Below are 21,390 nucleotides of genomic sequence, written 5' to 3'. Positions count from 1 at the left end.
TGTTCCCAAAAACAAAGGATTTATCTCACATTTTTCTTAATTTAACAGGAGATCAAATATGAGGTTTTTAGGCTTTTTGCTAGAACAAGTTTTCTGAGGGTTTAAATTTTACAAAAGGAGTAAAAACTAGTACGTAGCTGAATACCAAACATCATATTATACAGCAGTTACCTATTGCTGGTGGGAAACCTAGGGCGTATCCGGGATTTTTGTTTGGGTTAGGGTACACAAAAAAACTTAAAACACGCATCAAAATTTGTTTAAATACATTTTGTAACGTTTTCATGAGTCAGACAAAAAATTTCGGGGAGGGAGGGGGGGGTCAAATCCCTCCCCCTGAATGTTGTCTTCTGGGAACCCATTTCAAAGGTATCATCATTTTAGCGTTTTCATCCTCGGCCAGGCTATTGATAAATAACGATTTTTTTTGTTGTTTTTTTTTTTCGTTTTTAGTGGTTCCAAAAGGTAGTTAACTGATAGAATTTACTTACGGAAAATTAACAAGAGCAAGCTTTGGCAACAATGGTTAAACTAGGGGTTAATGATAGTATTGTTTGTAGAAACTGTAAACATTTTTTGCTCTCCATTACGTCCTAGTTTCAACGCAGTATCATTCTTGAATTTTAGTTTTCAATAAGTCGAATCATTTTTGTTTAAAGTCAAAACCGTGTTTTCAGATGTGAGTAACTGGCCCATCGCCTTATAGTATATGCAAGATTGGTCTCTAATCTTTCTGCCAAAGGTGTTAAAAATTTGTTAATCTAGTCTTTACCCCGGTTTCTTCCACCTCTTCTAAATCAGAGATGGCTCTGTAAATGTGACTAGTGTGTGTGAGGCAACTAGAGGACTCTTAGGTGAACAAAAATGCATTTTTGAAATAAAACGAATGAAGCTCCTTTTTGGCTTGGACATGAGGATATAAAATGTTTGTTAATTTATGTACTTATGTGCTTATCGTTATGCACTCATGTGATTGTTTACTTACGTGCTTGTTATGTCCTCCTGCAACAAATTATTTAAAGAGAAACTAGCTTGAATTTATTTCTGGTTTTTTAGAATCAGGTCCATTATATTGGCTGTTAGTGAAACATCATAAATTCTTGCTAACACTAGAGCTAACAGCAGACTTTCAACATTTCAAAACGAAACGCAATTATACTAGACGCAAAGTTTGAAAGTTATAATAAAGTATGTTTTTTTTTTTTCATTTGCTAGCTGACTTTATTGGTAATTAAATGCAAATAGTTTTTATCAGCCTATCAACTGCGATCAACCTGCTTGACCATCGGTAGCTATGCTGCCCGACATAAAAGTCTTCTTTAAACATCCAGCTTAACTTCAATTTCCAAAAGTTGACAAAACTCCTTTGAATTCAGAGTCAGAGTTGACAAAGTAACCCCCATAATCTCCATGAGGCTTCAGTTCTATCAAAAATTAATACTGTCTTAATTATGGCTGCGAAAATAAAATATAAAATCAAATACTCACCCCCTTCACAATGTCTACCTTGGTAGCCTGGTGGACAGGAACAGACACCGGGGGATATGCAAATACCCCCATTCATACATTGGGGATAACACAAGGCAGTTCTACAGTATTGTCCCATATAACCTTCAGGGCACTGACATATCTTATCTTGGTTACACCAGCCACCATTGGCGCACTTTCGATCACACTCAGGATCAGGCCCTGTAATTTCACTTGATTTTAATTTAAAAGGATTTCTTTCTTTCGAGCCGTTCACTGCAAAAATAATGTGTCCACAAAAAACTATTCTATTCTTAAAATAGCTGAGATAAAAATGTTTTATTGTTCATTAGTTGTATTTATATTGGTGTCATTTTAACAACTTGATACATTGGGCAGTTACAAGCGACAACTGATGGCAACTTGATTTTAATTCAAAAACGTTTGAATTAAAATCAAGTTGCCATCAATCCATGGCTAATTGGAGAAAAAGCCAAGACAGTTAGTTGACAGTCTGAGTGAGAGGCAGAGCTGGCATAAGCCGATTTTAGGAATGTATAGAAATGATGTCATATTCCCTTGTTGGTAGATAGTCTATCCATCCATCCATCTTGAGACAGAAGTAAAGTAGATAATCATCGAACTTTAGGGATGATTGAGATTTCGGGGCTGATTCATGACGGACAATGTTGACTGGACTTGTATGCAAAAGGGTGAGAAGGGACTGAATTCGCTCGGATTCACAGGAAAACAAGCCGAAGAGGCTCGCCTGCTTAGAAATTTTTAGCTGCATTAACAAAAAATTGACTTTTATCGTTGTTCTAATGATCCTTTCAACTGTTTGCATTTTTGTTGAAGCAGAATAACAGAGAATTAAATTAAATAAAAAGCTGAAAAAATAAAATATATGCATAAACTACTATGGTTCAATAAAAATGCTTCACCACTGCATTGCATCCTAGTTCAGTTTCGGGACCAATCTAGTGACAGATCCCGGCACAAATATTGGCCGAAATGCATCATAAGAATGAAATTGCTATGGATAGTAATGCCCGAGCCACACCACAGTCACACGAATCGACAATAAGGCAAAATTTGTGAATCATACAGATTTTTCTTCAATTTTAACACCACACATGTGCTACAAACGCGTAAAAGTGAAATCGCAAGAAATTGGCCTGAAAAGTTTGTATCAACACTAATATGTTCCCTATTATTCCCTAATGATGCCATCTCCTTGTATATCTTGTCATATTCATCTTACAGATAGGAAAACAGCTGTTTTTAGCCTTCTTTCTTATTTTCAAGAGCATTATGCCATAAATCTTTACATTGATTGGTCAATCATAAATTTTACGCTTGAAAGCCGAATAGTGATGAAGTTCGGCTTTGAAAGCCGAATAGTGACGTTAATCTGTAGTCGTGCTTAGTTTTTATTTTACCTGTAAGGGCTAAAGTGAGTCTACATTCAGTGTTTCCTAGAAACCCAGGAGAAGTACCAGTCTAAATGGCTAATATGGACAGCTACGTGTCTCCCAATTTCCCGTTCTCCCATTTTCCGTCCAGCTTTCCGATGCTCAAATTTCTCCTTTAAAATTTCAGTTAATGAAAAGGTCTCTTCATTTGACCATTTCTGAGAGTTATTAGAAGCTTCTCCCTATTTCTAGGTAAACCCCATAGCTTTGTTTTCTAATCTATTACTTGATAAAGCTCCTAGACAATGGAATAACCCATCTTTATCTCCTATTTTTTGCCATGACGGCCCATTTATTGGTGTCTTTTTGTGCCAAACTCAAGAACCCTGAAACTTGAGCTGCAGTAGCGGTCTATCCATATTAACAGTTTCCCATCCCGGTTTTCCAGAAAATGCAGAGTGTAGACGTGTCTTTACCATAATGTGGCCCGGGCGTAAAACTTGCTGTGTGAAGTTAGGTAGTGTATTTCGCTACTGAAAATTTGCCGGTAGTTTTTGCTCCGTAAATTCTAGTGATTTAGCAGGTGTCCTTGCAGATTGGCGTAGGCATTCACCAATATACTGGAAATAAGAATACTTTAAATTATTTGGTAACCAAAAATTATTCAGTATTTTTCTTCGATTTATAGCATTTTCATTCTAAAAACAAAATTTCCAGCATCAAAATAGTATTCACATAAAGTCCTCAACCTTGGCAAAAAACTTTTAAATCAGCGTAAAAAAACAGTATATGAAGCAAAACAATGCAATATTTATTTCTAAACAATGTCCAATTTTTAACTCATTGTAAAAAAGACTCCATATACTTTTCGGTTTTGGGACGACAGCATAAGGGAATCAAAAATGTTCAATACCTAAAATATATTGACTGAATGAAATAGGTGGAGCTTTTTCATATAAATAGCAGTGGCATGCTCAGTGTGTCTGCCAAGTAGCTTCAGTAATGGAACATTTGTTTCAGGAACAACAGAAAGGCATACAGTCAGAATTTAAGCTCGAAGGCTTAAATTCATATACTGCTTCGGTTTTTGGACGACAGTATAAGGGAATCGAAAATGTTCAATACCTAAAATATATTGACTGAATGAAATAGGTGGATCTTTTTCATATAAATAGCAGTGGCATGCTCAGTGTGTCTGCCAAGTAGCTTCACTAATAGAACATTTATTTCAGGAATAACAGAAAGGCATACAGGCAGAATTTAAGCCCGAAGGAGAGCATGTAACACACTTGGCCATGGAATAAATAAGAAAATGAAAGACTTCAATTGCCATAAATTGATGGGAAATATGGGATGCTAAGCCTCCCCTAGGGTAGGATTAGTAACATCTAGAAATATTGCTACCAAGAAGTAAAAATAGATTGATCATCAAATAATACAAGACCACAATTGGGAAGGGGCTATTAAATTAGGGAATAAAAGACATCTATTATGACTGATGTTTCAAAAAGTATTAATCGTAAAAACTTTTTTTCTTAAATGAATATTTTTATTGAACATTTAAAAAATATGGAGGGAGGAGAATCATTTTTGTGATGTGAATGCCATCAAAAGACATATTTCAAGATCTTAGGGGGTTGTGCAATGTCACCTCTTCTATTTTCAATAAATATTAATGAATCAATCCCTTAGAATTGACGAAAATAAGATGTATTACCCAAGAGATCCTGGCTTAAGGGGACGATTCATTGTTTTGAATACAATTTTTTTTTTGTAGAAATGAGAAGAACTAGAAAAAAATCGGCGCAACCGAAGACTAAAATAAAACTCTTAATTTCAGCAATGAAGCAAAACAGTGAAAACAATGTGGTCACAAATTCAGCCCTTTGACCTGACATCTAATATTTGGATTGAAGTCTCCATCAGCGACCTCGATCCAAATTCGCACATTTTGGAAAAGAGGTCCAAGTTTCGTGTCCTTTAAATAGTCGCTTTAATATTTCAAAAGCAAAATCTTTAAGGGGCGCCAAATTCACGTAAACTTAGAGGCCCTGTCGAGTCTTAACGAGACCTTGACCTAAGAAAAGTATTTCCAAACTAAGAGGATCTTATAACGAATATTGAAACAAGTCAATTTTTTTTAGCAACCAACATTTTCAATTCAGTAAAATTTCGGTTAAATATCTAAAGATTTTACACCGTCTAAAAAGAATAAGATGAAAATTTTTTTTAGTCACGACAAGTCATTAAAAACGGTTCTTTCTTTTTGGAAATGGGTTTTTCAGCTTAGGGCAGACTTTACAATGAACAAACAAAGGTCAAATTGCTTCCAATTGAATGAACATAAGCGACCTAAGAAAGAATATCTCTACAAAGTCAGATCACTACAAAGAATATCTAACCCTATAAACTTGCCCTGAGGCCTGCAAAAGAGGGTCTAAACTTTGAATAAATATTTTAATCTTTTTCTATTCAAAATATGTTCTTAACAGATGCAACAACAAAATTCTTTTATATTTCTTTTAGTCAGGTGAATTAAAATTATAGGGATTCTCAAAATTTCATGGTTCAGCTGAATATTCTACTAATTCCTTTAAAATATCGAAGACGGTTTGTCCTGGATGCCATTTTTTACCGAAAATTTCTTCAGTTTTTTCTTCTGAAACGATTTCTTTTCAGTTAATTCCGAAATGATCGTCATGAGCTTAGTGAGGTGGTTCTTTAAAATGTTCAGTGACAATACTTGGCACAGCCCCATGCATTATTATGGTACTGAACCCTTATAAAGACTAGTCTCATTTTTCTTTTTTTATGTTTTTATTCCTACCAAAATTAAAATCCAGTAGCTTGGCGGATATTTTGCAAAAAAAACCTCATTCATGTTTATTTCAAATTTTTTCAAGTTCAATGTATTGAACCACATATTAAAAATTACGTAAAGATTTATATAATATATAAAAATTATTGGAAAGAAAGTGGCCAATCATTTAATTGAACATTATAAGTTATTTATATAATATTGAAGAAGTTATTTAATTTATATAATATAGAAGTTGTATATTTTTAATGATGAGTTTCAACTTATTTAAACAGTTTTCTTTCAATCAAAATCCTAATCCAAAATTATATAATCCTAATCCATAAATCAGTACTATATGACGAATATTGCTGTAGATTCTGCAATCTCAGAGGATGAAAAATATTTTTCTTTTTTTGCTGCCGAAGTCTGTACGTAAGTTATTATCACTAGCATTAGTGAGTCAACACATGTGTTGAAGTTCGATAAAAGACTAAGAACATAAAAAGAACATTGTTTGCCTCTTAGGCTTATTGTTCTATTCACATCGAAGAATTTTAACTTTCTTCTTTTGGCTGTTCCAATTTTGGAATACCATCCATTTTGTCAGTGTTGCCATGATAAACTGTCAAAAGAAATAAGCAAAACTAGTTACTTAATTTTGTCTTGCTTGATTAGTGAATTTATTATCGTTTGTACCCTGCATTTTTTTTTAAATCGTATATCAGTATTTTGTTTTGATTTATGGGTGCTATATACCAACATATTTTAGGATTATGAAGAGTACAACAAAAGCGGGGCTTAAAAGCATCCCAGCAAAACAAGCTTGTTAGATAGCGGTTAGACATCCGCCCTACTCACCATGGCGGGAGCGAGGGGGAGCTGCTGGCGTAGAGTTGCTGCTCTCACCTCTCGGTGTACACTCTTTCCGTAACCGCAATCGTAGAGGTGTCCCTGCTAATGGTTTCTTTCGCCTCGTTTCCAAACTAAGTCCAATTGTGAATGGTGCAACACCACTAGCATTTCCAGAGCAGGGGAGAAAGACACTAAAAGCTGAAATACAGGGGTATAGTATAAAATACATATAGTAGTATGACTAGGATTCGTTAACCCAGGCCCTCCAACAAAGATATTCTATAAGTAGTTATTATGATAGAATTTTTTCCCACCGTTTTTTAATCCTTATTTTTTCAAACATATCTTTATTTTATCATATATCTTTATGTTGATTATATCTCCTTAGCTCACGTTCTCTCTTGTATTTAAGCATAAACGGATAAGGTAAAAAAAAGAAAAAGGTAAAGGATGCGGCACTAGACCCTTGAGGTCCAAACCGGTGGTGCTGATCTCCGTCTCGAGGCCCTTCAGCCAGGAAGTGCAGGGGGGATGTGGGCCAGCCATCCTGTGCTTTCGCACACCCAAACAGACAAGGTGCGATAATTGTCAGATGAAAATTTATACCCCTAAAATTCTAAAGATTTGGTTTTCCTACAATTTCTTGGAAAATAAGAAAATAATCATTTATTGCGCACTTTAGATCCTCCTAGGTAGATAGAGATGGTTGAGAGAACTGAAAGATACTTTATAGAGATCAACAACAGGGCCCAGAAATAAATATAAAACTTTTAAAGATATTAAATTGTTGTGTAAATTTTAAGCTTAGCTAATTCAAACTATCAGATTTAATTTTCACTGTCCTTGGTAATTAAGAGTGAATAACAGTTTTATAATTCACACGATTCCCAAAATGGCATCCAAAAAAAATGGTTGGGATGGGGACAGAGTTAATTTTTATTTTATCTATTTTTCTTTTTAAAGGGACAAGTTCTTAGAAGTCTTGGATTTTTTTTTTTTTACATTGAAAGAAACTCGTTTCATTTTTGGCAAACATGGAAGCAAATTGTTTCATAAAAAGAAGAAATAATGGGACTGAACCTTTTGGATAACTTTTTAAAAAAAATCCAGCGAGAATTATTTCTCTACTATCAATTCCATTTGCACACAAATATAATTTTGATGATCATACTTCAATTTAATTCAAGCAGTATTTCCATTCATAGCTCACTTTTAAGGTTTATGTTTTAGAATGAACATATGAATGAATTCATAGCTCACTTTTAAGGTTTATGTTTTAGAATGAACCTTGCTTTTTAGTGAGTTTTTGCTTTGCCTTTTTGATAATCTTATAAAAATATGTATCTGTTTGCGTGTAAAAATGTATTGAATAAATCACATCTGATCGATTTAACTTTTATTTTTAACAAAATAGTGATCTTGCTCATGAACTTATTTAGATTTAACAAATTTACATCTCAATGTATGCTAGCGGGTGCTTTCAATACATTTTAAACTTGGATACCATTTCTGTAATTTTCTTTTTTAAATTATGTTTGATTTTCAGCCTTATCATGATTCATGATGACCATCATGATTCAGACAAAAAACAATAAAAAAAAAAAGAAAGAAAACAAGAATATAAAAAATTCTATAATATTCTTTAAACCAATTCAAAATACTTTCAACCCTCAAACAAATCATATCACTCTTTTTTTTTACATTAATCGTTATTGTAGGACATTTCATTTGGATCAAAATATATCGAACATATCGATATATATCGAATATCAACCCATTATATATTCGAACATATCGAATATATCGATCAAATAAAAAAATAAACCCAGCAAGGCTAAGCCCAACAAAATACGGCCGAAAGCTCAATCATTCAATCCAAACAGTATACGACTTATTCAAAGGATTGCTCAATAGAAATCTGCTTTTGCGCTGCAAATCCAGTTATATCTACCCCATAAAAATAATCCCTGAAACCCCTAAAAAACTATGAGATGGAGATCATCAAAATGTGATCTTAAAGTTAAAAAAAAGATGAGGGCAGAATGAGATTGGATAGAAATCTAGATTGTCTGATTTGCCCAAAGCTAAAGGAAGCTTAAATACTGTCCCCATAATGAGCAATAATAAAGCAGGCTGGCCATATACTTTATACAAATTTTATAGGCTTTTTGCTCTAGAATTATAGGCTTTTGCCTGATCGGAAAATCGGGAAAGGTATTTGGCTTTTTTGTAATGTTTGTTTAAGTATACAGAGTTTAGAATTCTACCTAACATCTTTAATATGAACATTAGCTTTGAACTTAAATATTTTTGGTTAATGATTTAAAACGCCAGTTTTGGAGGGGAGGGTATTTTTTTTAATGTATACAAAATAAAAGTGTTCAAAAATGCGTATTTTGTAGTTTTATAGCATATATTTCACTTTAAGTCATTCATAATTCTGGGAAAGGGGGATCTTCCTGCTTGATCCTCGCCTTAGTGCATCACTGAGAGTCTTAAGAATGACATGTCAGAAAAATTTCCTTAAACTATTGTCGAAGGTGGAACAGAAAAAAAAAAAAATATGAGAACTAAAAATTAGCTTCATGTAATTTGATTATTAGCTAAGTCACTCATAGTTATTAATTCAAAAATATTTTTCAAAAGAGATTAACAACAAAAAAGGTCAAGAGCAATGTGGACAAATAAGACTAGCAGAAAAAAAAGCCATACTACAAGTCAAACTATAATGAAGACCAACTGCTATGATTGAAGAAATGAAATATAGAATGAACAGTAATTAAAATGAACAATCAAAGCAAAGTTAACACATGCAGAAATACAACATGAGAGTGGGATAACCGCACCTTTAAAGTCTTTAAAACTGAGTAGAGTAACTTTTTATTTACAACAAAACCTAACACTAGAGTATAAGACTAGACTAAAGACTACAACTTTAAAGAACTTCAAAGACTAAAGTATCTTTTGTACTAAGAGAGGTAGTTCTAAAATCACAATTTATTTTTAGATTTATCTCCTTTTCATCGTCATCTAGACTGTAATACCTAGGAAGGGCGCCCACGCTCCGAGATAAAAATCCTTGCATGATTCCAGTTTCAACAATGTGCAATATTCCCACTTTTTCTACGTAAGTCTATCTAAAAAAAGTAGGCAATTTGCTTAAGTTTAGCACCCTAAATTTAGCGCTGAATGGGTTATGTCATCGCCTTAAGTAAAATGACTATTTCAAGACTCGATATCACCAGGATATAAGGGGGTGCCTGGGCCACATAGGGTTTTGGAAGTTTGATGGTCACGGCCCCAATTCAATCACAATTCAATCACGTACTTCGAGATTATATGCCCCTGGAGACAGATTTTTTTTTCCAAATTTTCAATTATTCTAAATGAAACGTTTATTATAAATTTTTATCCAATGCCGTCATGATCGAAGAGGTCTAATTTGATTTAAAAGAGCATTTGAGGGACCCCTGGCTGCCTTCCAATCACTTTCGATCTTTCAAAAGAGCACTGCGAATCTAAATATTTGGTCAAACTAGCCTCTCCCTAGTTCCTACGACCACCCCTTCTATACGAAGAAACTGGGGGGGGGGGGATTTTGAAACATGGGAGACCCATTTTTGTTACTTAGGAGGGGAATCGATTATTTTTCACTTTGGAAAGGTGGATAGAGATGAATTTAGCAGATCACTATCCTAGGGTGAACCGCAGAAAGCTCTTAATAATGATGACTTACCAGGTCTTTAAGTGTTTGAGATTGCAAGTCAAAACAGGGGCATTTAGTACTGAGAATTAGAAAGTGTTACCACTTGACATGTCCAGAAACAACTGCTAAAATTGGAATGAGGAATTTCTTTTAGAGAGTCGCCTCAGTCTTTCTTTATCTTTATATAGGTTGGGCTGATCAAAATCTCTTTTATTCCAAAAAAAAATTCGGAGTTCCTCATCATATGAATGTGACTTTCCTTGCGCTAACTTTAACCTTTTGTTTCCACTGGTTATTACTAATGGTTTTATTCTTTTTAGATAGGATAATTGCCAGTTTTTTTTTGTTTTTTTTTATTGCTTTTTTTTTACATTTTTGTGTTTTTCAGTCTTTATTTTCATTACCTTGGATTTGAAAGTAAGAATTTCGGTGTTTTAGAAATTAAGATATCTTTTTCAATTGACAAAAGATTTTGCAAAAAAACAAGAATTTAAAAAAAGCCAAGTATTAGGTGAATGGAAAGAGGTAGTGGGAAACAGAGAAGATCCAGTGGACTCAGTCCAAGGATTGTTGTCAACTTGATAATGAATATACCCTGACACCTTTTGAGACAGCACAGTCCACTTTACGTTCGCACTGACTAAAATTTTCACAGTGTCAGTCTTGACGGACTGGGTTTTGCTTGAATTGTATCTGATTGGGTATAGTTGCTTGGGGCTATTAAATGAGCTATAGGGCTTGGGTCTATTAACGACTCACAGTATGGAACAAATTTGGATTTATGTACAGGTTAAGTTTGTACCGATTATTATTTTTTAGCATTGTCTTGGTAATTTTATGCTTAAAAAATAAAAAAAAAATGATTTAAGAAATAAAAATCATAAAAATTCCCTTAGCTACGACCCTTGCAAACTTTGTACCCCCTCCCCCCTATTTATTAACTCTGAATTTAAACTGAATTTTACATAAATCAATAAAGAAAAATTAACTAATTTGAAAATAAAATAGTTACTTTTGGCCTTTTTTGGCACTCGGCCAACACGTGAGATCGACACAACTGGTGGCTTAAGTATTTCTTCATTAAAAGACTGAAGACTATCAAAATTATACAAGTATTTTTTTACACCCGACTTCCAAGTAAAGTTGACATAATTCACATCTGGTGGAATCACAGGCAGGTATTTCTCAAAATTGGGATCCAAAATATATGGTAAGACACGACCGTTCACAATGGCATATATCTCCATTGACATTCCTTCAAAGAAAAAAATCATTGTTAGAGGTATGATAGCGTTAATAATCATTTTATGGACATATAAATTAAAAGGCATATTGCAAGAAAATAGTTGAAGCGTTTTGATAGCAGGAAAAAACTCCACAAAGGGATGCAACTGCTTCAGATAATCAAACCGTAACAAACAAGTGCTTGAATGAGAGAGTACCCTTAAATGATTGCGCAGCATCAAAGACATATTTATTCCAAATTTTACAAAGTATGTTCTTTCGCCACTGAAAAATGTTCTTTCGCAACTATTCAATGAAATAATTATATTATCTCAGTTCATTTAATTTAGCTTATTCATTTAATCAGTTTAAAATATCCATAGCAAACCAAAAGACTATCAGAGAGGTATTCTTTCAGCAGAGATAATTTCAAGCTGCTAAACTATCCATAAAAATATAAAAGGCCAGTATTTTTGCAGTTTGAAATTATTTGTGATTGCCCTAGTCGTTTTCTTAAATATAAAACTAAGGAACCTATTAATTCTTATATAATTAATTTATATGAGTTATAAGTAGCCTATAACACATGTAACATGAACATATAAGGAATACGTTTGTAAATTAAAAGTAATTTTAAAGAAGTAATATAAGTTATAATTAATAACAATGTAAGAATATAAGCAATAAGTATTGTAAGTAATTTAAGTATTGTTGTTTGCCCATAATATTCAGCTCTCTATTATTCATAATGGATGAAAGCTCTCTATTCTTTGTATTGTGCTTGCATACCAGAAATTCAATGTATATTTAAATTCTTCCCTTTGGCACTTTTAGTGCTTTGTGGTAACTAAGGATATAGTGGGATATATTGTTTGTCAAACCGTGACAATCAACTTCTAATAATCAATTTTAAACCAAATTAGATAGTTATTTACTCTTCTATTTCTTCTGTACTTGTTGATATACCCCCTACCACTCAAGAAGTGAAGTTAGGTTAATCATTATAAAACATACCTAGGTATAATAAAAAATATAACTCTTTAAAAAAAAATTTGGGCTAGATAGTTGCACATTAGGGGGGGGGGGAAGTTTTTGGGTCTGCCAGCAAAATGTATTAGTTACAATTATTGTGATATTATGAAGAAAGAATTGTTTTCTGACTTCACACTGTCCAAATACTTTACCAACAAAGCCCCTAAATGATACCCCTATAGCTCACCCCACCCCCTTATAGCTCGAATTTATATATTTCCCATCTATTCTGTCACTTCTATTTGCTTTTTCTAACGCTAAGTTGAAAGAAACTAGCAAAAGAAACCGGTTTACAGTGCGTCAATGCATAGACAACTTAAGTGGTAGGGGGTATATCATACAAGTACCATTTCTTCTTATACTAAAAATAACAAAAAATACTGAAAACTGAAGTTTTTATAATTAATTTCTGTTCGTTTTTTTATTGACATTTCTTTTTCATGGAAAAAATATTATTTAATACCTTTTCAGCTTTTTTTCTATAAGAATCCATAGTATGGGTTGCTATTTGTATGTTGGAGAAACTTTTTCAACAATTTTTAATCCTGACGCAAACAATATTTTTTAATTTAATTTTATAGCTTCTGAAGTTGGACCTGAAAAATAAAACCCAATATCATTCCTAAAAGATTCTATCTATGCTCTTTGATAATCTGGATACACTTACACTCTTTTTATTTATTTATTTAAATTGTAAGAGCAGAAGTAGCAATAGTAGTATCCCCAAAAGTTTTAACTTAATACCCCCAGTCGTTCTCGATATATTGCTGAGGGGTTTTATTGGCAACTATAAACACAATGCCTTTTGATTTATTTTAAAGCAACGTTTAGTTTTAAAGCATAATGGGCCAATCGCATAATCGTGGGGGGTTGACATGCCTAAATATCCTTAAAGACCATAGATACATGACCGTTCTATTATGCTGAACAAAATGGTTGTCTCAAAATTTTGCCTGGATGCGTTTGGAAAATGAATAGGCTTGAGAGAAGGGCTGCTTGCCCTCCAATCTCTTTTTACTCTTAAAAAGGGTACTATAACTTTTAATTTTGAATCGAATAAGCTTCTTTGAAAGTTTCAATGAAATTTCTAGCTATTGTAAAGTGGTGCTGCCTATGATATTGCAGCCATCATGCAATCGGTTTTTTCAGTTAATTGAAACTCCTAAACGTTCCCTAAAAGTTTCATCTTAATACCCTTAGAGAAATTAGTTATAGGAACTGTAGTGATAGTATTTAAAAGTATACGTATAGTACTTTCTGGCTAGTTCAAAATCCCCCAAAACTTGCCCTTGAAGGTCTAAATTAATAATACAAGCTGTTCTTCAGATACTGCTATGTCACCTTTTTAAAAGTCCATATGCTCATAGTTTGTTTTTATTTAGTCCAACATCCATCTAACTATTCCTTAAAATAGCCTTACCTCGCGCAGTAGCAATATTTGAATCAGTAGTAGTAGTAGCATGCACACAGCATCTTTGCTTTCTTTGACATTCCCTTCAACACACGCTGAAAGTTTCAGCTTAATACATATCATCAACCGTTCCTGAAGCGTTTCTGATGCGGCCGCTTGACAGCCTGTGTGGGCATAGTGTGTTCCGAATTAGTCTCATAAAGTTTCTGTACATCCGATATTTTTCGTCTTAATATCTTTAGTTTTAATAGCAGTAGTAGTAGTAATAGAATTAATTGTAGTAGCCTAATCTTTAGTGGCAGTAGTAGAATAGAAGTAGTTATAATAGTATCAGTGGCAATTGTTTGAGTAGAAGCAGTAGCATTAGGATGCAAATATTTTCTTTCGGTTAGTTCAATATCCCTCACAACAAGCCCTGTTAGTTTCAACTTCACGCGTCAAACTTCTCCTAGGCTCTTGCACCCTGGTGTATATGGACAAATGTACCTCAGAGCGGAAGTATATCATCTAAAGTGAACATTGGGCAATTGCTTGAGTAGAAGCAGTAGCATTAGGATGCAAATATTTTCTTTCGGTTAGTTCAATATCCCTCACAACAAGCCCTGTTAGTTTCAACTTCACGCGTCAAACTTCTCCTAGGCTCTTGCACCCTGGTGTATATGGACAAATGTACCTAAGAGCGGAAGTATATCATCTAAAGTGAACATTGGGCAATTGCTTGAGTAGAAGCAGTAGCATTAGGATGCAAATATTTTCTTTCGGTTAGTTCAATATCCCTCACAACAAGCCCTGTTAGTTTCAACTTCACGCGTCAAACTTCTCCTAGGCTCTTGCACCCTGGTGTATATGGACAAATGTACCTCAGAGCGGAAGTATATCATCTAAAGTGAACATTGGGCAATTGCTTGAGTAGAAGCAGTAGCATTAGGATGCAAATATTTTCTTTCGGTTAGTTCAATATCCCTCACAACAAGCCCTGTTAGTTTCAACTTCACGCGTCAAACTTCTCCTAGGCTCTTGCACCCTGGTGTATATGGACAAATGTACCTCAGAGCGGAAGTATATCATCTAAAGTGAACATTGGGCAATTGCTTGAGTAGAAGCAGTAGCATTAGGATGCAAATATTTTCTTTCGGTTAGTTCAATATCCCTCACAACAAGCCCTGTTAGTTTCAACTTCACGCGTCAAACTTCTCCTAGGCTCTTGCACCCTGGTGTATATGGACAAATGTACCTCAGAGCGGAAGTATATCATCTAAAGTGAACATTGGGCAATTGCTTGAGTAGAAGCAGTAGCATTAGGATGCAAATATTTTCTTTCGGTTAGTTCAATATCCCTCACAACAAGCCCTGTTAGTTTCAACTTCACGCGTCAAACTTCTCCTAGGCTCTTGCACCCTGGTGTATGTGGACAAATGTACCTCAGAGCGGAAGTATATCATCTAAAGTGAACATTGGGCAATTGCTTGAGTAGAAGCAGTAGCATTAGGATGCAAATATTTTCTTTCGGTTAGTTCAATATCCCTCACAACAAGCCCTGTTAGTTTCAACTTCACGCGTCAAACTTCTCCTAGGCTCTTGCACCCTGGTGTATATGGACAAATGTACCTCAGAGCGGAAGTATATCATCTAAAGTGAACATTGGGCAATTGCTTGAGTAGAAGCAGTAGCATTAGGATGCAAATATTTTCTTTCGGTTAGTTCAATATCCCTCACAACAAGCCCTGTTAGTTTCAACTTCACGCGTCAAACTTCTCCTAGGCTCTTGCACCCTGGTGTATATGGACAAATGTACCTCAGAGCGGAAGTATATCATCTAAAGTGAACATTGGGCAATTGCTTGAGTAGAAGCAGTAGCATTAGGATGCAAATATTTTCTTTCGGTTAGTTCAATATCCCTCACAACAAGCCCTGTTAGTTTCAACTTCACGCGTCAAACTTCTCCTAGGCTCTTGCACCCTGGTGTATATGGACAAATGTACCTCAGAGCGGAAGTATATCATCTAAAGTGAACATTGGGCAATTGCTTGAGTAGAAGCAGTAGCATTAGGATGCAAATATTTTCTTTCGGTTAGTTCAATATCCCTCACAACAAGCCCTGTTAGTTTCAACTTCACGCGTCAAACTTCTCCTAGGCTCTTGCACCCTGGTGTATATGGACAAATGTACCTCAGAGCGGAAGTATATCATCTAAAGTGAACATTGGGCAATTGCTTGAGTAGAAGCAGTAGCATTAGGATGCAAATATTTTCTTTCGGTTAGTTCAATATCCCTCACAACAAGCCCTGTTAGTTTCAACTTCACGCGTCAAACTTCTCCTAGGCTCTTGCACCCTGGTGTATATGGACAAATGTACCTCAGAGCGGAAGTATATCATCTAAAGTGAACACTGGGCAATTGCTTGAGTAGAAGCAGTAGCATTAGGATGCAAATATTTTCTTTCGGTTAGTTCAATATCCCTCACAACAAGCCCTGTTAGTTTCAACTTCACGCGTCAAACTTCTCCTAGGCTCTTGCACCCTGGTGTATATGGACAAATGTACCTCAGAGCGGAAGTATATCATCTAAAGTGAACATTGGGCAATTGCTTGAGTAGAAGCAGTAGCATTAGGATGCAAATATTTTCTTTCGGTTAGTTCAATATCCCTCACAACAAGCCCTGTTAGTTTCAACTTCACGCGTCAAACTTCTCCTAGGCTCTTGCACCCTGGTGTATATGGACAAATGTACCTCAGAGCGGAAGTATATCATCTAAAGTGAACATTGGGCAATTGCTTGAGTAGAAGCAGTAGCATTAGGATGCAAATATTTTCTTTCGGTTAGTTCAATATCCCTCACAACAAGCCCTGTTAGTTTCAACTTCACGCGTCAAACTTCTCCTAGGCTCTTGCACCCTGGTGTATATGGACAAATGTACCTCAGAGCGGAAGTATATCATCTAAAGTGAACATTGGGCAATTGCTTGAGTAGAAGCAGTAGCATTAGGATGCAAATATTTTCTTTCGGTTAGTTCAATATCCCTCACAACAAGCCCTGTTAGTTTCAACTTCACGCGTCAAACTTCTCCTAGGCTCTTGCACCCTGGTGTATATGGACAAATGTACCTCAGAGCGGAAGTATATCATCTAAAGTGAACATTGGGAGTTTTCTAGATAGATTTTCGGTAGTTTTAAACCGACTGGCTATCCCAACGTTTTAACTCATTGGCACTTGTGTCCTATTCAAGCCAAAATTGTTGGTATTGTTTTGCACTAAATTGCCAAAAATGGTACTTTTTGGGACGTTATCTCTTTTTTTTAATTAAAAAATGCCCTAAAACATTTATCTTTCCCTTAAGCCTTCTTTCTCTTCCCATTTTCAATGAACATTTATTCGATATGGTCATCCTCAGTGAGATTGATAAAATAAGCATTGCGTTCTCCCCGATTGGTTGAATTTTAGGCTGTAAATATCATCGAGATTGAGAGAGAGAGCTCTTTTGCCTATTCGCATTTTCAATACTAATTTTGTTGTAAAACTGAATGGAGATAGAAAAATTTAAGCTGAAAAAATTCTTAATATTTAGAATCAGCATAAAAAGTAAACTCTTCGGATGAATTTTCAAACAACCATTTCTAGACTTTTGCATACTACTCACAAGGCGCAATCTTTACTTAGCGCTCATTACCAAGAACGGTCTAATGAATCAATGGATGTTTCTAGAAAATTATTGTCTGTTCTATGGACTAACCACACATACCGGTTGATAATTAGATTGTTGGCAAGGCTAACGCCACATCATCGAGTAAACAATAGCACCGCAGACCTTTCTTGAAAAATGACAAGATAATTCTTAGCCATAACAACTCACATACAGCCAAAGATGAAGCCAAAAAAAACACAGAATAAAAAGGAAAAATCTTACAGAAAATATCTCACTAGAATTTTCTTTTCTTTTTAAAAGAGTTTTCTTTTTTTAAAGTCAGCAAGTATTGAATATTTATGCTTATTCTGTAAATTTGGCGAACTGAAGAATTGAACATCTAGGAGCTATCAGTCAAAGCTAAAAATTCTGCTTTTAAATTTAATTTAATCGAGAATATATTCCCATGATCGTCGAAAACAAATAATTCAGAAGGGTATTTTTCACTTGTGCCGCTTTCAAAAATGTTCTTCTAGACAGAGCTTTCATCTTTTCTTCATTTAAAAAGAAATAAACCGAAAAATTTCCTTGACAAAGATTTAACAACAAGCAACATCGTCGTTTCAAAATGAGGCATTTGCTGTTGGTCTCACTACTATAATCTTGAATTAGAAAAAAATAAATTTGTAAAACATGGATCAAATCATGGAAATAAGGCAGAATTAGGACTGTTTGGCAGTCTTGTCCCTCTGTAAAACATCCCAACTAACAGATTTATAATTTTAAAAAAGACTTTTTTTTATCAAAAAATAATCTTACATAATTTTGGTTTAAATAATACCCTTTAAATTATTATATAGTATTGAGAAAAAGTTATTCTGATACTACTACTACTACTTCTACAAACTTATAGCAGCATTGATAAAACTGGGGCAGACACACTTGAAAACACTCCTGCTCCATCCATCTCTGTTTAATGCTTCCACTTTTCTATTTCCCACGAATTCTTGGACCATTTTATATTTTATAATAATAAATCTATGAGTACTTTATGAATTGAAGATAAAATGCTTTTACAGCCTTAGCTCGGCCTAATAGGGAAGGAGAAGATTCTCTTTGCCCATTTGCGGTTATAGGAACTTTTTTAACAATTAATCTCTTAGTAATAATTTAAGTCTTTTATAGCAAATTTAACAATAAAAATGAAAATATAGAAAAACGGACATATATTTCAAATAAGACAGTGGAAAAAACTTAATAATGATACGGGCCCAAATACTTCGGCTTCACATCCAGGATCCTTTATCAATGGGAAAGAAAAACCTAAACTAAATTAAACAGAACGTGAAAAAGAAATGAAATTAAACAAATTTCAAAATAAATTAAACAGAAAAGAAATTAAACAGAAATGAAAAAGAAAAAACACAAACAACTCACATCTTAATAAAATCCAACATGCCAAATGTTCACCAATGCAAATAGCAACTAATCAAACGAAATCAGAAAAAAAAAATCCACTCTTTATTTGAAACATTATATCCGTTTTTCTACATCTTTATTGTTTTATTTGTAAATGGAAAGGTATTGTGACCCAAGAAATTATTTTAATACAAAAGAGAAACTTACCACTAAACATTCTTACTTGTTGACGGTCTATCCAAAGAGACAAATCATCAATTGGTTTCTTGGGCTTATTCTTAGATTTGGCAGCAGGCTTAGGTGTGTGCTTTCGCTTTTTTATCATATTCTTATTAGACCTGTTTATGGGTCTCACCCTTTCACTCCTCCTATGAGCAATATTACTCTCAATTACTTGATTGGTTGGCATGTACTTTCGTCGAGATTCAAGAATGGTATTTGATCGTCGAGGGGCTATACCCTGTCCGCCAGGCCACGTGCCTACACTCACTGAAAGGGCAAACATATTTCACTATTTTGACTGTTATGCCAATTATATGCAACAAATATTAAACGAACGGTAGCATTTTATGGCCCGAATTACAGATTGTTTTCGTGCGACAAAATTATACAAAAACTTGGAAATAAGAAGATGAAATTTTAATCCATACTCTGTAGAATAGAGAAATTTCAGTGGGAAATTTAAAAATACTTCTTCTTAAATGTATACAAAGATCAGCGTCCTGTGGTGGCACAGTGGGTTTGACCTTAGCTTGGTAATACGGGACCCAGAGATCGAATCATGCTGCAGGAATGCACTGCAGGGCCGACGCAGGGACCTTAGTAGTCAAGAAGCGTCGTTAATCAGATACAATACAATACACAAAGATCAGTAGAAATCGGCTCATTATAGACAGTTCTAGAAGTTTTGTTCAAAATAAATATAATATTCTGTCACTATGACTTCAGAATAAAATTACTAAAAATAATAGAGAGAATAAGCATGATGTAAAACATTGATGCAGCCACCAGAGTGAAAAAGGTTACCGTATTAGTTGAACGGAACCTATATCTTTGGTCACTTTATTTATCTGAAGTTAAGCCCACCAGCGCTATCTATTTAAATAATATTACTAAAACCAATTCAACCCTTTATAAGAAAATTAATAAAAATGAATTTAACCCGCGTTCAATGTAGCTTCTTTTTATTAGTAACTGAATAAGCGCAGTTATTATGCTCAAACTGAAAGCCGTTTGACAACAAAATTGATTTTATGCAAGTATTGAATGCGGGTTGGTAATTCTGGAGGCATTTCCTTGGACTCAGGAAGGAGGAGCTCAGTAGGAGCAAGGAGGAAGCAAATTACTTAACATACTTATTCTTATTCAACTACGAAATGCCATAGGTAGCGTTTGAAGAAAAGGACAGTACAGCTTAGAGATAGGGAAAGGGGGTACAGCTTAGAGATAGCTTAGGGATAGGCATAGATATAGCATATAGATATATATTAGATATATATTATATTGGATATATATTAGATATATTAGATATATATATATATATATATATTAGATATATATTAGAGATATAGCATAGAGATAGCTTACAGCTTAGAGATAGGGTACAGCTTAGAGATAGCGACAGTACTAAAAGGATTAAAAAATAACAAAGCTCCAGGTGCTGATAGAGTGATTAATGAGTGCCTTAAATATGGTGGCTCTAGGGTTAGGAATAAGCTACTGAAGATTATGAACAAGATTTTTGAAAAAGGGGAAGTACCTAATGATTTTAGGAAAACCTTAATTAAACCATTGTATAAGAAAGGTGACAAGAGTGAGTGTCGTAATTATCGAGGCATTAGTCTGGTCTCTGTAGGTAGCAAATTACTTAGTAATATGATACTTTTTAGACTGACAGATGCTGTAGTCAAAGTTTTAAGGGAAGAACAGTGCGGTTTTAGAAAAGGTAGAGTATGTGTCGACCAAATTTTCATTCTTAGGTTAATAATTGACAAGTCCCTTCGTTGTCAAACAATCCTTGTATGGTATACCAGAAAAATACATTAAAGTGATTTGTGCTATTTACGAGAATAATACTGCTGCGGTTAAGGTAGGAAATGAGGTTAGCAGCTGGTTTTGTATTAAATCAAGAGTTAAGCAGGGTTGTCTTCTATCCCCCTTTATATGGATCATTTTGATGGACTTCGTCTTAAGGAGCACAGGAAAGGCAATTGGAGACCACAGAATCAAATGGGGAGGAAAAACGCTCCTGGACTTAGATTATGATGATGATTTAAGCATATTAGAAGAAAGTGTGAGCAAATTGAATGAATATTTAGAGGTTTTGCGAGTTCAGGGCGCTAGAATAGGCTTGAAAATTAATGTGAAGAAGACTAAGTCACTAAGGCTAGGAATAAGTGAAGATGAAAAGGTGACGTTGGGAAACGAAAAGATTGAGTAGGT

The 21,390-nt window shown here is 34.5% G+C and overlaps 1 protein-coding gene across 8 annotated transcripts in view; it reads right to left on the bottom strand.

Annotated features, from left to right (window-relative positions):
• The window catches only part of LOC136035428 (protein shifted-like), an 89,172-nt gene that overhangs the window by 15,349 nt on the left and 52,433 nt on the right, over positions 1-21,390 (bottom strand). For 4 of the 8 annotated variants that reach the window (XM_065717234.1, XM_065717233.1, XM_065717235.1 and 1 more), the window contains 4 exons: positions 19,156-19,437; positions 11,253-11,495; positions 6,589-6,732; positions 1,489-1,689 (listed from right to left, as the gene is read on the bottom strand). In XM_065717234.1, the coding sequence (XP_065573306.1) occupies positions 1,489-1,689; positions 6,589-6,732; positions 11,253-11,495; positions 19,156-19,437 (870 nt within the window). Of the gene's footprint in view, positions 1-1,488; positions 1,690-6,540; positions 6,733-11,252; positions 11,496-19,155; positions 19,438-21,390 lie in introns of all 8 variants that reach the window. The other 4 variants (XM_065717229.1, XM_065717231.1, XM_065717232.1 and 1 more) reach the window with 1 other exon arrangement.

This window comes from Artemia franciscana, chromosome 14 (genome assembly GCF_032884065.1).
Source record: "Artemia franciscana chromosome 14, ASM3288406v1, whole genome shotgun sequence".
NCBI classification, from domain to species: Eukaryota; Metazoa; Arthropoda; class Branchiopoda; order Anostraca; family Artemiidae; genus Artemia; species Artemia franciscana.
Note: the sequence above shows the minus strand (reverse complement) of the source record. Positions and strands in the feature narration are given on the sequence as shown.